The 17,117-nt window shown below is 38.3% G+C and overlaps 1 protein-coding gene across 4 annotated transcripts in view; it reads right to left on the minus strand.

Moving 5' to 3' along the window:
* CCDC180 (coiled-coil domain containing 180) overlaps positions 1-16,179 on the minus strand; it is a 30,063-nt gene extending 13,884 nt beyond the window's left edge. For 2 of the 4 annotated variants that reach the window (XM_079313760.1, XM_079313758.1), the window contains exons 1-19: positions 15,503-16,179; positions 14,765-14,994; positions 12,526-13,933; positions 12,306-12,434; positions 12,019-12,129; positions 10,844-10,939; positions 10,387-10,550; positions 10,102-10,221; positions 9,347-9,426; positions 8,559-8,647; positions 7,956-8,075; positions 7,170-7,343; positions 6,550-6,665; positions 5,176-5,302; positions 4,684-4,747; positions 3,119-3,348; positions 2,291-2,502; positions 1,760-1,935; positions 504-684 (exon numbers count right to left, since the gene is read on the minus strand). In XM_079313760.1, coding sequence (XP_079169886.1) covers positions 504-684; positions 1,760-1,935; positions 2,291-2,502; positions 3,119-3,348; positions 4,684-4,747; positions 5,176-5,302; positions 6,550-6,665; positions 7,170-7,343; positions 7,956-8,075; positions 8,559-8,647; positions 9,347-9,426; positions 10,102-10,221; positions 10,387-10,550; positions 10,844-10,939; positions 12,019-12,129; positions 12,306-12,431 — 2,186 coding nt within the window. In that variant the 5' untranslated portion in view covers positions 12,432-12,434; positions 12,526-13,933; positions 14,765-14,994; positions 15,503-16,179. The remainder of the gene's footprint in view (positions 1-503; positions 685-1,759; positions 1,936-2,290; positions 2,503-3,118; positions 3,349-4,683; positions 4,748-5,175; positions 5,303-6,549; positions 6,666-7,169; positions 7,344-7,955; positions 8,076-8,558; positions 8,648-9,346; positions 9,427-10,101; positions 10,222-10,386; positions 10,551-10,843; positions 10,940-12,018; positions 12,130-12,305; positions 12,435-12,525; positions 13,934-14,764; positions 14,995-15,502) is intronic. The other 2 variants (XM_079313759.1, XM_079313761.1) reach the window with 2 other exon arrangements.
* Positions 16,180-17,117: the final 938 nt, after the last annotated feature.

Consider the following 17,117-nt stretch of genomic DNA (forward strand, 5'->3'; position numbering starts at 1 on the left):
GCAAATAATAAAAGACAGGGAAAACATATCTGAAGAGGTATACATCTGATGATTCAGCAACTGCTGGCTCCAAAGACCTGAAAAAAATTGAGGACTCAAAAGTGATTTATGACTCTCAAAGCAACTCCCTGAACTGGGATGGTTTGGATAAACCCATGGAAGGTATCAACAACAGCTGATACTATTGACTAATTCAAAAACAATTAGTCAACTGGTATTACTATGCACATTCATAAACTGGATAAAATCTAAACAGATGAAGCATCTTTTCTACTTAAAGACTGCCAGCACTTCAAAAGGAGATGAAAATTTCCATGTGTTCAGTTCTGATTTTAATTTCTTCAGGGAAAGAAATTCTTCATGTTTTCAAGTTTTATGAAGTAGTCTTCATTGAAGAGCAATGACATATAGAACAGGTTCAGAATGCAAACCACAAATATCTCAGACAGCAATCAAGAGTATTTAACTAGAAAGATTCACAGCAACAGCAATGGTACACTTACTGCTCAGTCACAGGAGCGTGGAGCAAGTCATACTCCAAGTTACGTACTCGGGAATGAAAGTTTGTGTTGAGGTTATTTAGCTGGTCTGAAAATCTGAGGAATTCAGCTTTCTCCTTTTTCAGGCCTTCTGCTAGCACTGCACAGTGGCATTCAAGATTCTCTTTGTGAAGTGACAGTTCCGCTGAGAAGAAAGAAGTTTACAATAGGGACATTATTTCCTGTTTACTGTGAACTGTCACAATGCCCAGTCAACCTGTGATCAGCAGCAGCAGCAAAATAAACAAAGCCAGACCAGTAGATAAAACATAGAAATTAAATACATTCGATTTGGTTTCTTTGACTTTTCTCATGTGTAAGACATATTCTTAACAGCTCCTAATCCATTTAACCACAAATGTCTCATTTGCTCTAAGCATTCTCTTTTTCTTTATTTTTGATCATTGCTGACATCTCCATTATCTCTATGTTCTCAGTCTTGTAACAAAACTAAAGGTTATATTTTTAATGGAAAATCAATTTTTCCTGGTTTTGTGAGGGAAAGAAAGAAATCAGTTTTAGTCTCTCTTCTAGAATGATAGCTGGATAAATCAAGAGCCATCCAATCACCTCAAGAAAGCTGCCAGAAGAAGCAGTTGTCCTCTTTGCAGAAAAACAGAAATTAAAAAATTATCTGCCTGTTCTCCAAAGGAAGCATATTTTAGCTTATGTCTAAAGACCAACAAACCTGTCTAAATATTTTTTTCTTACCATAAAAGCTTGACACTGCCCATGCAAAAAGAGTTTTGACTAGAAGATGCTCCATGGCTGCTCAATGATAATTCACAGAATTACATCCTCCCTCACATATTTTCAGAAGCTTGGCCCTGACATTTTGGCTCTCCCAACCTGCTAATTTCTTTTTCCACAAAACTTTTTATTTTAATATTTTTTGCACACCACAAACTCTTGTTTAATAATTTCAAGGTGAATGCAAATTCACAAATATTGACAATAGAATGCTCAACATCTACAATCCAGCTGTTACTCAAGGCACTGCTGTCTGTTTTTCCAAAAATAACACAGCACAAACCAGGAAGAGCTATAGGAAAGAAATGTCATTTTAAAAATATGTGAGTAACCTAATATACCGGGAATTCATGGACAGTCAACTGCTTTCTATTGTCCTCTACTAGTGAGTCAAGTAATGCTTACACAGATTTTGGCCCACCTCTAAACAAAGACATGTGATGCTCAGAATACACAAAAAAAGTCAATACCAGCTCGAGCATTGTAGATATCTGTCTGTATCTCCTGCTGTTTTTGTTGATAAAACTTCAGATACAGCAGAAGAATTGAATTCAGCTCCTCTTTCTTGGCAGCTACAAGGACATAGGAGTTGGACAAGGATTCTGCAAACCATTTCTCTAAGTGTTCAAAAAAGCAGAGGCGAATCCTATGATTTAAAAAGAAATACGACAGTGAGGAATAGTAAATCAGAATTTGTTTAATATATTATTTCTAAGAATTCAAGTTCTGGCCATAGGAAGGTATGCTTTCAGTACCATTTGCACAATACTGATAGAGTTTTTGAGCTAGCAGCATATTGCTGAGTACCAGGCTGTGGAAGTGGAATAACTTAATAATTCTATGATCATAATTTTGTAATTAAGTATCTAGCTATATAAATATATACTTATATAACAGTAATTAGATAATTTTTTCCTCTGTAGTCTAATGTTTCTTCTAAATAGCTGAAATTTGTCTATTACATAAAGAGAAAGAAAGAACAGAAATTGTTTTCTACTCACCTTTTATTCAGCTTGACAAACATGGCTTCTGTGAGATGTATGTATTTCATGTACATAGGAAGTGATTCTTCTTTTTCACATTTTGTAAAGTAACTCTCTGTGATATCAGTCTTTCTTGCCTCTTCAAGAACAGTGTAAGTGTTTCCATTAGCAGTGGAAAAAACCTCCTTGACAATTTCAGCACTTTCTGCCTCACTTCTCTTAGATGCTGACTGGGAAATGATTGGAAATTACCACTTTACTTTTAAAGACATCAGTATAGAATCAACACTGCACCAGCTAGTGTAGGAATCCTAAGGATATTTAGAATGATGTTCTCATTGTCAATTTGGACATTTACACTGTACTGGCAATATTTATATATATTCATATATATATGTATACATGTATATAGTAATCTATTTAGGTATTTATTTACTTACATACTTATATATTTATATATACCAGCAGGACATAGGCAGAGTCAACAATGTTTTAAAGCGTTTTTGTTATGGTAACAAAATATAAATAAATTCACGGAAATTGAAAAACTAATACTTAGGTACAAATACTTAGTTTAAATCACTCACCACAGGCTGAGAACACTGTGATGAAAGACAGATCAAAAAAATAATGCATAGAGTTTCTAGCAGGGTAAAAGACCAAGAAGAATGATTGTGAATTTTATACATTCCATTTTCCCATAAAAGGATCTAGAGCCCTGTGTGCTTTGTATACAAACCAAACAAAAAAGGACTTTCTACTCATTCTCAGCAAAAAGACCTCCTATTCCTCCTTATTTTGGACAAGACTGCCTTCACCTTCAAACATATTCTGTTGCTCAGTTACCTGCATAATGCTTAATCCCTGTTCTGCATGCTCATTTTTTTCACTTTTATAAGGAATACTCTCCTCATCTTCTTCCTCTGTTTCTTCAATTTTCTGTGCCAAGATCATCTGTTTCTCTGTTAGACTTGTTTCTCCAGTTGATTTTTGACAACTGTCCCTGTCTTCTGGCACCAGTTGAGAAAGGTGATTGTCCTGCTCTGCTCTGGGCTGGGATGTGCTCTCTTCAAGCCCTGGGGGCAATTTTGGATGCCATAATGTCAGAAAGACCTAAAGCTATTAGAGAAATGTCCAAAGGAGGGACACAGAGATAGTGAAGGGTCTGGAGCTGAAACCATACAAAGAGAGGCTGAGGGCATTTGGTTCATCTGGAGAGTGGAGACTGAGGTCACACCTCACTGAGGGCTGCAGCTCCTCTCAAGGGCAGCAGAGAGACAGCTTTGATCTCTTTTCTCTGTGACCAGGTACATGACCCAAGGGAATATGTCAGGAGCTGTGTCAGGGGAGGATTAGGCTGCCTATCAGGGAAAGACTTTTTCCTCAGAGGATAGTCAGGTACTGAGCAAGTTCTCCAGGGAATGGTGTTGGGGATTGAGTGTTTTTCTATTACTGTGTCAATTTAAATAATTTTTCCTATTATCATGCCAATGGAGCTGGCCGGGTTACACCCAGGATCTTTGATGACTAGACAAAAGGGGTAGGTGGGAGAGGCTTCCAGAAGGGACTCGTGTTTCTGGCGAGCTCGTAGGAGGACCCCTATCTCCAGCCACGGCTGAACGCAGGAGAGCCAGACCCTCTGTGATCACCGGCCCTGCATCTGCCCCATTCTAGCCTCCTGCCTCTGCGGACACAGCTGATCACCTGGACACAAACAATGAGCGAGGAACCGCCCGCTCCAGCCCGTTCCCACCCGAGACCGGCGTGGCTGCTGCCTCCCCTGCTGCCTCTGCTCCCGCCTGCCCTCTGCAGCTCCGTGTTTTCCCCATCTGGAGCACCGGGACCGAGTGCAGAGAGAGTGTGCCTGCAGCTAAAGAAAGGACTGGGACCGAGTTACCTGTTCTGTTTAGTTGGTAATTTTAACAACTACTGTTGTTTTCTGCTTGTGCGGTTAGATATATTAGTAAAAGAGCTGTTATTCCTTATCTCTGCCTTGGAGTCCTTGATTCAAACAATTATAATACTTGGGGGGAGTGGAATTAAAGTATTGCAAAGGAAAACTTCTGCCTTTGTCGGCAGACACCTGTCCTTCAAACTAGGACAAATGGGCACAGCTGCAAGGCTGGCAGAGATCCAGGAGTGTTTGGACAATGCTCTCAGGGATGCAGAGGGTGGGATTGTTGGAGTGTCTGTGCAGGGCCAGGAGTTGGACTTTCATGATCCCTATGCGTCCCTTCCAACTCAGGAAACTCTATGATTTTCCTCTCTTTCTCCTCCTTGCACAATGCTCTCAGCTTGCTGTTCCACCATATGTTCAGCTTCTGAAGCCTCAACTACCCATCTACAGTTAAAGCAGAGTTCTACTGGTTACAATCCAATACGTAGATTGAAAAAGAACCAAGAATAATTACCTGTTCGGACTGTTGTTGTATTATTTTGATCTTGAACTATGAAGTCTATAGGATCTTGCAAGTTCTAAAAGCAAAACAGCAACAAAAAACACCCATCACAACATTTTAAAATATGGATTTGCTTTCCTATAAGAAATCCATATACCTTTTCAAAACGTCTCTATTTCAGTAAGATATAACCTTGAATAGATCATTTACTGTCTAAAGAACCTGTAACACTCAAATCAATAATGGTAAGCCTATTACCTTGTAGTTTTCTGTTTAAAAGGCAAATTAGTTTGCTAAAATGCCGTTTGCAACAAGGACAGAGTTAAAACTGTGGGACTGAGAAATGTTTTGGTTTTCCTCTCCTACCTCTACCAACAGCACTCTATTCAATGGCTGAAAACAATACTTTATATAATCTGAATTTTAAAGGTAATGAAAATTTTCTCTAAAGTGAAAAATTAATACACCAGTAAGGTTTTAAACCAAAGGAAATTTTCTTTTTACCTGTTTGAAGATTTCCTTCACACTAAAATGCTGGCTGATGGATATACTATAAGAAATCAATTCCCACAAAATTGCTTTTGGATATGCCATTACTTCATCCATTACAATTTGCATGAGTGTCTTGTTCCTGTCAAATTCAAGGTCATTGCTTAAGAGACTCAAGTATGCATAGAAATAAATATTATTATAGTGCCTTTATATCTAAATCTGACTTCCTGATCAATCTCATAAGACCTTTAGGCTAAATGTTGCCATTGATCTGTTTATACTCAATACAATCACATCCTGGTTTGTTAGAGATTAGTTCCTTACAAATAAATACATGCAAAGAAGTTAAAAATATTTAAAAATAAGCATTTTGCATCCTCCATTTTGGAAGGGGAACCATTCAAACACTACTTATATAAGAGAGGTCAAATTACTGTCTTCCATGTTAGTTCTGCACTGTGCTCAGCTGAGCCTTTCTGGTTGATTTTCCTTTTACTTGAAAATAAAGCTGAGTCTTGATTCAAGAAAAAATCAATATTCACACTTGTTTTCATTTGCATTTACATTTACTTTGTCTCCTAAACAAAGATAATTATAGGGAATTTATGTATGTGTTCAGATGTTCAGTTAGGTATCATTCTCTTTCTGTAACCTGGCATTCTATTTCACTTCATCTGCTATCTCTGGCTCTTTTTAAACCAAATTATTATTAAGAGTCTCAAACCTCCATCTCTAACCATAATCCCACTGTGAGGTGTGTGAAGGTGTGTGCATCTGCCCCTCAGGTCAATACTGCCCTTCTAAGGTGCCTCTGATCTAAAAGATAGAAAAGACCTCCTGGGTGTGTAAAGACAGCTGCTTCCTCTATGGCTTTAGAGCTGCTGCTAAGATCTTTAGCAAGGAGGGTAGTATTGTACCAATTTTTATATGGTTTATAAAGTTGCAAGTGCCTAATCGTGTGAAGGGTAACAGTGAGTTTATGAAAATAAATATTTTGGCTATCTTAAAGATCTTAGTTCTTAGAACTTTGAATGAGATCAGATCTGCGAGTGAAAAGGTGATGGTGCAGACCAACTTCTGATTCCTGTGGTTCAAGAATCTGAACTACTACTTTTACCTTCTGATTAAGGCATGGATGTGATGGTATGCACAGTAATACTGATGTGGTATGGTTTTTGAATGATAGCAGTCTTCCTTTGTCCCATTCCTAAACTGTGGGTATTATTTCCCTTAACCTTGTTCAATATGACATTGTTTTATATTCTTATATGAAGTAAAAAGCAGTCTTTTTCTATACCTTCACACAACAGAATAAACAAGGCCTAAGTAGTACAACCAATGTTAAAATATGCTCTACTTTTCAAGTTTACAATACAGAATTCATACCTTGTTTTAATTTGATCTAAAGAAGAAAGGGCATTCTCCAAATATTCCTTCAGTTCTTCTTCACAGCTCGCCATTTTCATTTTTTCTAAAATTGTATCCAGATCATCTTTCATCATCTAAGGCCACATAAAAAAGCTAGTAAAAATGGTTTCATCTCCATAACTATCTAAGATTCAAGTAAGTTAATTATGTACATATATTCTACACTCACAAGGGAGGCTACCTTAGCAAAACTCATCAACTATGAAGATCTTCTAGATAATGAACACCTCTGACATTGCCACTCCAAGTTGCTTGTTGTAACTATGATAACCTCACATCCAACCAGACCCTATACCTGCACAAGATCTCATAATAGCAACTTGCAGCCACTTTATACAGAAAGCAGCAGTGATCTTTATCACTGTTGCTATACCAAGAATAAGACAGGACTGTCCACTCAGTGTGAATCAAGTAGTTAGCAAAAATGCACCTGACAGAATGAAACTGAAGAATAGAAATTCCAATATAAAAGTCAAAGATTATGTTTCTAATTTTATAGCAGATATTTTTAATTTCAGAGGGTTCTTTGCATTAAGAAGTCCTGTCTTTATACCACATCCTTGTTTTTATGTTTATACCTGTATTATGCCATCTTGTTCCCATCTGCATTCATGTGGGTTTTTTTTAAGTACATCTTCCTGCCAGGACAGTTGGAGTTGATGGACATCCCAGAGACCCATGGCGTCCTGAACACATCTATACAAGCCTTGACAATGCTTTTCATGCCATTTAGCCATCTCCTTAAAATCACTCTAAAGAAAAACATTCAAGTTAACAAGTTACTTTTAAACTGCTGGAAGGTGAAATGAATGAATAAGAGGATATGTAGCATGATAAAAGGCTGTCTGGAATTATATTACTGGTATTCAACATGGTGTCTTCTACTTGGAGAGTTAAAAAAAATATCTCCAAGTAAAATAAGTAAGAATGTGGATTATCAAAACTTCTGTTTATTCTGCCATCATAAAGCAGCAAATCACATTCTATAATTTATCACTTTAGGAACAACTGCCCAGTTATTTTCATGAAGACATTTGGGAGATCATTTAAAACTATTCCTCTGACTTTACGCAGACTGGGCCATACGTCATTCATCTCTATCATATGTATTTCAGATATAAATGATAATAAAATACAGTTTATTTATATTGCAAATAATAAACACAATAATTATGAACACTTCCACATGAAACTCTTCCAACACCAAACTGTTTCTTTGTAGTGTTTAGTCACACTATGGATCTCTTTCTAATGTGACATCAATAGCCTACAATGCAGAGGGCATTGCAGGTGGGTGCATAGGAAGAACAGAATAATCCCAAGGAGTGATGAAAATAAATATAATAAAATGAAAAAAAACGTACATCCATGTGCTCCACTTCTTCTTCAAACCTATGTTTTAGTTTCTCAGTCATCTGAAGCATGTTGGAATGCACAACTTCAACATCTTCTACTGTGCAAATGTTCATATCCAACAGGATTATCTAAATGAAAAGAATAGCAAATTATTGACAGGCATATAGAAAATACTGTGTGGCTTTTAGACAGCATGGCTAAATTTAGTGTTTCTTTTCTTGTGATGGACAGAGAAAGATTCAGCCTCCTACATGCCATATTATCTTAGTAAACAACACAATTCAATTGGATACAAAGTGAGAAATTGAAGCAGAGAGGTGGAATTTCTTTCCCAAGATAAAACAGTGCAAAGGTTGCATCCTTGCATCTTCTTTATAAATGTAGGACAGCACTCCCTTCATTACTGGCATTTGTTACAGCTTTTACACATTTCAAGTACAAATACCAAATACTACTGTGAAACCAAACGATGGTTACTTTTTGAACAGAGTAAGGCAGAGGTTATAAAGTAATTCTACTTGTTATCTTGATGTTTGGTGGATCCTCAGACATATTTTACTGTAATGACATATTGTACCATGCCTATCACACCCAAAAGCTGTGACACTCACCTTGCACATCTGCATTTTGTCCTGACATTTGCCCTGGACCAGCTCATACTGGATGCGCATTTTCTCCACACACTCTGCATTGCGGGTATCTGAATGATATGGAACAGACTACAGTCAAAATTGCCATATTTCATAGTGCAGTGTGAAATGGAAACATGACAGAAGCCATGTGCTGAATTTCAGCACAGGGAACAGATCCCAGCAGTGCCTACAGACCTGTGCCTACAGACACTACCAACCAAACAAATCAAGACATTTCAATATATAGCTTCTTATCATTATGCTTAAAAGCAGCAAGGTATTTACAATTGCTACAAACTTCTTTGCTACCATACAGGCTACAAACACCACAACAAGATGTGCCCTGGAGCAAGAGAAGGCAGAGACAGAGAGGAAAGGCATACTACAGGACACAGAGAAAAGAAGTATCTCCAATACTTCCCCTCTTCTTCTCCAAGAGTTAAAAAGGAGTATTTTTGTAGAATTGAGAAATGATCCATATCAAAATTAACTTTTTATTTCCCCCAGATTAATTCTAACCAAGCCAGTTCTTGGCAGATCTCACAAGTGAGCACAATTGTTTGTACCAGCCTAAGGAAAGTGATGGCACAGGCAGCTTCTTTGGGTCTTACTGTCAGCCCAATACAACTGAGAAGGTATGTGGGAATACATGGAACAAAGAATAGAGCAAGCATGCTCTTTCAAAGCAACTGTCTGCCTCATTGTTGCCCTGGAAAAAAGAAAATATTGCTTGAATTCCAGACTGTACATAGGATTTCCCAACTTACCTATACTTTTGTTTAAATTCTCCAGAGTTCTGTACCATTCATTTATATCAGATTTCGTATGTGTTGGAGGCAACAAAGTGCTATCAAAGTAGGAAACAAGAGTCAGGTATTTAAAAATACAAACCAGGTAGTATTTAAAATATAAAATTAAGAATCAGAATATCCATACTACTATGCTTTATTTACAGCATCCTTGCAATGAAAATAAACCAGAGATTGTTGTTGTTCAAGGCCAACTGTTTACTGCCCGACAAGGAACTAACAGTAATCTACCTTGTTCCTACCTCCACTGTAAAAAACCACCCTGTAAATATTGCAATGCATTGCACCCAAAAATGTTTCTTTTGTTCAGGATGGATATTCAAACACAGCAGTGTTAGATTTCTATCCAGACTCCACTCTTAATTTATTACACAAATAAAATTCCATGCCATGGAAAAAAAAATGCCTTCACAAAAGCACCAACTTCTAGCTCTCCACCCATCCTTGTCCATTTCTACTACGTTTCAAAAGTCAGTAGGATTTACTTCTGCATTCCTACATTTTTAGCCCTTGACCACCATCTATTTAGAGTAGCTGGTGCACTGATAATCAAGAATGCATTTTTTCCATTAAAAAGAGCTGTACAAAAATAGGTTTAGACCCTGCCTTACTGCTGAATTTAACAATCACACGTTGACAGGAAACAAAGTGCATTTTGTAGCCAAATCCTTCATTAACTGTTTCCCTTTATGCTATACCCTCTTTTGCCATACCCAATATACTGCAAAACCCTCAGTCTCTGTTCACTAAGTACAATCTGCTCCTTTATCACATTTTCCATTTCCATTTTCACAGTTGGGGGATTCTGTATTTCTTCACTTGCCATAAATTCTCTGCAGGATGGAAAATAGATATGTATAATGGAAGCATTATATATGTGATATCATATGTGATAAGTATAAAGAAAAAATGATAAAATATTACTTTTATAGAAATCAAAAGTGAACCAGACACTTTATGTTACCCATTGTCCAAAATAAGACCACAAAATTTCTGACCTGAAACTCTGAAGTACACAGTTCTTTTGGATGAGCTTCCAGTCCTTGAGTCTCCCTTTCCATTTCAGTTGATGCAATTTTTCTTTCTCAAGCTCTGATTTCATTAGATTGAAGAGTAGCTTGGCAGTTGCCCTCTCATTATCCAGCAGCACTCTGTTTATATTCTGTGTATTAAAAAATAAAACTAGAAACAGCATACAACATGCAAAAACAAAAAAGGAGTAGAAGCAGCATACAACTCGCAAAAAAAAAAAAAAAAAAAAAAAAAAAAAAGAATTGTATCTTCTATAGGAAATGAGGGGGGAAAAGAGCATAAATGATAATAAATACCCTTGCAAAGTAAAAATCTCTTCTATATTTCAGTGATTGATAGGCAGGAAAAACGAATTTCAGTTGGGGAAATAGAGACATTCTAGGAATATTCAGGCTGCTATCTTGCCCCAGGTAAAACATTTACCATGGCCTTATTGTTAATGAGCTTGTGAACTTTAGCTCCCAAGAAGAAGCAAATTTCATCCAGTTTCACAGTATACTTGGTCAGTACATCTGCTATCTGTGCAATAAAAAAAAAAAAAAAAAAAAGAAAAGCAACAACCACAAAAAGTATAACTCAAATACCAGTTTCCCAAGTTAAAACCTATATGAACAAGACAATGTTTCCATAAAAGTGAATTCCGTTAAATTAATAAATGCATTATAATGAATTAAAATTAATTGGATGACACACAGATTGAGAAGTAAATTTAAAAATATTAATCCTAGTTACCTTAAAGACTGTTTTTTTTCAGTAATTCCTAAAACCAGTAACTAAAACATTCAACTTTGCTACTACTCAGCTGATTTCTCTTTAATATCTGTGATAATTAAGTGCTCAGCAGACAGGCTGCAATATGAATTTAAAAATCAAATCAACTTTCTTTGAAATATCTGAAGGAAATCCTCCAGTGCCTGTTTTAAGTGAACACAAAATTAAAGCAAATGTGTTCATCTCTGACATTTGTAACTAATCCAACAGAAAGGTTACTGGTGATATTCTTGGACCTCTTCATCACAGCTGAATTACAAAGAGAGAAGCAAGTGGCACTGGTAGAACAAACTGCTTTTCCTTGCCTACAAGGATAGAGCAGCAATCTCTCTCATAGTCTATCCATTTTTTTATCCAAACACTTCCTATGATGTCCAATGACTTTTAACAGGTCAGGCTGAAGACTACATAACTGCAACATGTTTGCTACTCACACCCAGCCAACCCAAGCTAAGATCAAGCTTGGCCATGTCTATGCTCCTTCTCAGCTGCAGAATAAGTATGTCTCTCAAAAAAAACCAGACCAGATGAAAGTTTGACCTACACAGCCCTCCAGGGAAATAAAAGCAGCTCACATATTCCTTGCACCTTTAGTATAGGAAATTGTGAAAGAAAGAAACACCTTAAAAATAGGAAAAAAGTAACTTCTGATTATGTGGATGTAAAATGAGTGAATAGTTTATTGGTGAAAAGAAAGCAATCACCACACAAAAGAACTATGGCAGACCTCTGACTCTTGTGGAAACAAGCTACTCTTTGCTCTGCATCCAGCATTATGTCAGCAAATACCCTGTGCTTAAATAACAGTTATTAAGACTGCAGCTCACTTTAACAGCTCGATTTCTTTCAATGTCCTTTAAGGATTTGTCCACTGCCCTAATTTGCTTCTTTCTGTTTGAGGATTCCTCATGGATCATATTCCACAGTTCTTCCAAACCCTGCAATAAAAATCTAGTCTCAGTCTCACTGAAAAGTGGATATATATATATATATATATATATATATATATATATTTTAAAAAAGGAAAAAAACAACAATTTAGGAATCCAGAGAGCCATAAGATGTTACACTGTGCAAGTCACTGAAGTTGAGCCAATGCTCTGAACTGCCTTACTTCAAATGAGAAACATTCCAAAGCCATGTCAGACGCAATCTTTTCAAACAAAAGTTTACTCTTTTCATCTGATTTCATCACTTTTAGCTGAAGGAATTCCTGAAGCTTCAAAACAGAGGCTTCCATCTCCTAAAACGGTAGGTCAGTGTGATCATTTAAATATTGCACCCTGACCTTAGAAAAGTGCTCTTAGACTCTGAATTAAAAAATCCTGCCTTACCCTGCCAATGCAGTCCAGCTCCTGCTGTATTTCGGTCACTGCTTGATCATGATGGTTTTGCTGCTGTTCTGCCAGGTACTTCCATGTACCGCTGTCTGCCTCAGGAACTGACGAGAAAGAAATGAAGATTCTATAGCCTGAAACTGTTGCTGCAGAATGTGGGACGTCCAATCAGTAAATTCCTAAATCCTATGACTGCTTTAGTTTGTGCAGCTCTCACAGTGTGCAACACCTTTCCACGGGAAATGCAATCTTAGCAAATAGAGGTTAAAAATACAAAATACTAGAATGTATTTTAAAACTTCCTTTATTAACTTCTAATTTTCAGAAGGTTAATAGCACAGAGCTATCAACCATATCATCATCAGAGATGATGTAAAAAAATTGCAACATTTCAGGAATGAGATCTGACTACATAAAAACTGGAATTTATCATCTAAGCATAACCTGCGATTGACTGACAAGTTCACAACTGTTTTTTTCTATTAGAAGACTCTTCATCTTTGAAATTACCTACAAATCATCAAACACGTGTCAGACCATTTCTGAGCTTAATTTTAGTTGCCTTGCAGGAGAAAGAGTGCCAATGTGGGTATAATCAAACTGTGTATTCTACTCCCCTCTACCTCATTTTGTGATAAACTTTTAATGATGGATCATTTTCAGTGCACACCTGAGCCCCTAGGATATCTGTGGGGTGTCAAAAAATGAGAAGAGGTTAACTCCACAAGGTGAGGTAGTGTTTCTTTATACTTAGGATGACTCAGCTGGGGAAGCAGCAGCACCACCCATCCTGAAAGTGTTAGCTCTGCTAATGGGCCATAATGAACTGAATATGCACTAGCAGAATGGGCATCTGGAATGACTATTAAGGACTCCAAAAATATTCCATGACTCCAGGGATTAATCATTCCATTGTGAACCTCTCTACCCTGGAGGATGTTCCTGAACCTCACTGTATATAATTTAGGTAGTCTGGGGTCTTGGGACAATACTACCACTGGACATTCAGAGGAGGGCCTAAATTTCCACAAGAGCTTCTGACAGGACTGCAACCACCCTGACCAACAGAGTGCCGGTTTGTACTCTGACTTTGTGGTTTTAAACCAGTTTTTCCATATCATTGCATTTGCTGTAATCTTTCTATTAAATCGTAACTCTGATTTGAAATCTCTCACAAGGTATTTGCATGGGGTTAATTTGTCCCACTTGTTTACTTTCAAACTAGGATAATTTTATACCTTGTTCAGCTAAACCCATTACATGTACCATGTCTCCTGTGAATGCAAATTTAAATAAATGATATTAAGGGAAGCCAGTTTTACCAACTACATCAGGCAGGCCTCTGACTTTCTCAGCTGAACTTGCATCTACATTTCTCCATGCCGCTAGAAAAGTTGTAGGTTGTCTGAAACAGACAGAGAATAAAGCTTTGATTTGTATCAAAAATGCACCAGAAGAGGGACTAACGTAATAGTACAATTCACTTTAATTGGCAAAATGTAACATGAAAGTGATCATAAGTATTATTCTAACTTTAAAGAATATAATTCGAAGAATCAGAGTTGTTTCTTCTGAGACATTGAAGCCTGGCTAGATCCCAACTTTAAATCTATTAAGATGGCATTAAAGCAATACATGTTAGATTTAGTAAATGCAAACTACAAAGACATATCTAACAGCTCTAAAAGATTAAAAAAACCTATGAACTTTTACAGGGATGCTAGCAAGAAATGTGGAAATAGCCTTTATCTGCCCAGCACTTTTCCTAAAAGCACTGTGTGTGTGTTTCAGTGCCAAAAGGTAGTGTTTCTCCCTGGGGTCAGTGAGAATCCCTGTATCATTATTCAGCAGCTGGCTTAGGGTAAAAAAGAATGGATGCATTAATTTTATCCTTGTTCATTACATAACCTTACTGCATCATCATGTAAGCCATTTACTTGGAAATACAGCCTAAAAATTGGTGTCAGACTGAGTACATATCTAGATTGCTATGAGCAAAGACAATTTCTTTTTAAAAGGAAAGACATACAATATGCCTGCCGTGGCAAATATTAATCTATTAGCCTTGCACTTCAATAGGCAGCAAGCAGTTCATTATACCAAATTTACACTTGGCAAGGAGACAGTCATTAGTTCTAACAAGAATTCAGGAGTTTCTAATTCCCAATTAAAATCTGTCAATTTCATACCTTTAGTTATGAACATATAATTGGGGGTTTGTGCTTCTGTTCTTTACCTGTTTGAGTGTGGCTTTTTTGCAAAGTCACTGATGGGTGTTTTTCCAACACATTTCTGCTGATTACATGATAATGGCACAGCATCAGAAGACATTTCTGAATGTCTATTTAAAGTATGCTTTTTGCTCTTCTTAGAGGACCTTGTCTTCTTCTTTCCTTCACCCAAAACATGGACTAAATGAGCCTTCAAAGAACCATAATATCAACAATTAGAATTCCTTCAAACCTACTGAATGGAGAACTGTGACAAAGTAATTAATAAAAACTAGTAGGGGAAAGATAGCAGAAGAGAAAGGCAAATTAATGAACCCTACATGCCACAAGCATAACATCTTCATCTAAGGGTATTTTCAAAATGAGAGAAAAAAACCCCCAAAAAAACGAGAATCTTTTCCTCAGAGAGGAAAAGTGGAATAACTGGATTGTGGGGCCTTGCTTACAGTTACCAGAAAAGTCAACAGCAGAGTTTAAAATGCCTGAATCTGGCTAACTACACCTCTAAATGTTTTACTGCTGTGTTATGAGTCTGCCTTGACTTAATATAACCTGATATACAACAAAGAGATGGGAACACCTGTAGATGCATTAGAGAGCATATGCTGGAGATAACATTCATTTTTTTACTAAAACAAATCAAAACCAGCAATGCTGAAATGACCTGGGGTCATTTCAACAGGCAGCAAACTGAACTAACACAACCAACATTTGGCTTTTACTCAATCCTTTGCTTTTTTTACCTGGGCCTTGAAGATCTGTCTACAGCCTTCCTCTCTCTGAATATGTCACACTTGTCCTATTGAGAATCCATGGCTCATCACAGTTGACTGGCCAGGCCTGCATCCAGAAGAACTGGTAACTATAAGCTGGGAACCAAGAGATACAACATTTCACTTGGAAAAGGGCCTTCCATTAATTCTAGAATCCCAGAATGGTTTTGTCTGGCAGGGACTTTAGAGATAGATCATCTTCCAACATTCTGACATGGACAGGGACATCTTTTACTAGCCCAGGTTGCTCCAAGTCCTGTCTAACCTGGCCTTGGACACTTCCTGGGATGGGGTACCCACACAACCTTTTTGAGCAACCTGTGCTAGGGCCTCAGGACCCACACAAGGAAGAATTCCTTTCCAATATCCCATCTACTTCTGCCCTTGGTCAGTTTGAAGCCACTCCCTCTTGTCCTGCCAGCCCAGGCCCTTTTCCAAAATCCCTCTCCAGCTCTCTTGGAGCCCCAGTAGGCACTGCAAGGGGATCTAAGGTCTCCCTAGAACCTTCTGTTCTCCAGACTGGACACCCTCGGCTCTCCAGCCTGTCCTAGAGCAGAGGAGCTCCAGCCTTCACAAGCAGCTTCGTAGCCTCCCAGAGACTCCTAACGGTGAAACTCCACGCCTACCCCTTGCCTCGCAGGCCAAATGGATGTTGTTTCCGGTGTCGCTCAGGGTCGCTTCCGGGTCTCTCCTGAGTCTCTCCCCACCCCCCAAGGGGCTCAATGGTTCTGCTCGAACACGCTGGTGCCGAGAGCCGTGCCGTTGTCAGACCAATGGGGGGGGGGGGGGAGATGGGGTTGAGAGAGGGTGGGGCCAGCCCACTGCATTCTACAGCGTCCCCGGTGGATGCTGCAGGCTCATCCCGGCCCGTACACCCGGAACCAGACTTCCGGGACCGGGGATCACAGCCCCAGATTTGTGTTAGTCTCTGCACAAGCCAGGCCAGATCTTCCACACCCACATCTTTCTGCTCAACACGGGAGTGAGAATACACCTGAGCATTGGGGGAAGAAACCTCTAAGGTCTTCCTTGTATATAGTCTCTCAACTTAATGCCTAGGCTGTTGCCGTTCCTGAGACTATACTAACGCCTGTTTTTTTGCCTTGCGGCTAAGAAATATCATTGTTCTAGTGTGCAGGTAAAGGCGCAGAAATTCGAAAAAATATATTTTGTGTGGATTTTGTGATACAGTGTAAGCACTTTGTTCATTAAAACTCCTAGTAAGGAACAATGAATTTCAGCTGGAGATGAGATGGGTATAGACTTTGACCACATAGTATCAAATCACTTCTGCTAAACCCAGCAGCTGGGCTTTTTAACCAGTCTTTAAGGATTTTCTCCTGGGCTAGGAGAAATGAACAAGAAAAACACCTGGCACCTCTTCCCTGCTCTGCAACCACCAGAAGACAAAATTACAACCCCCCCAGCAACAGGCCTCGCAGATGCAGAGTACTCCAAGGAAGGACACATCAGCTGAATTAGAACTGTATAAAAAGACCTTTGGGGGAGAGGGAAATTAAGCGCTGTTGGTGGAGCAGTGCCTCCTGGACGCCCAGCGCTGTTTTGCCTACGGCCGCTTGCTAAA

Source organism: Erithacus rubecula, assembly GCF_903797595.1.
Source record: "Erithacus rubecula genome assembly, chromosome: 10".
Lineage (NCBI taxonomy): Eukaryota > Metazoa > Chordata > Aves > Passeriformes > Muscicapidae > Erithacus > Erithacus rubecula.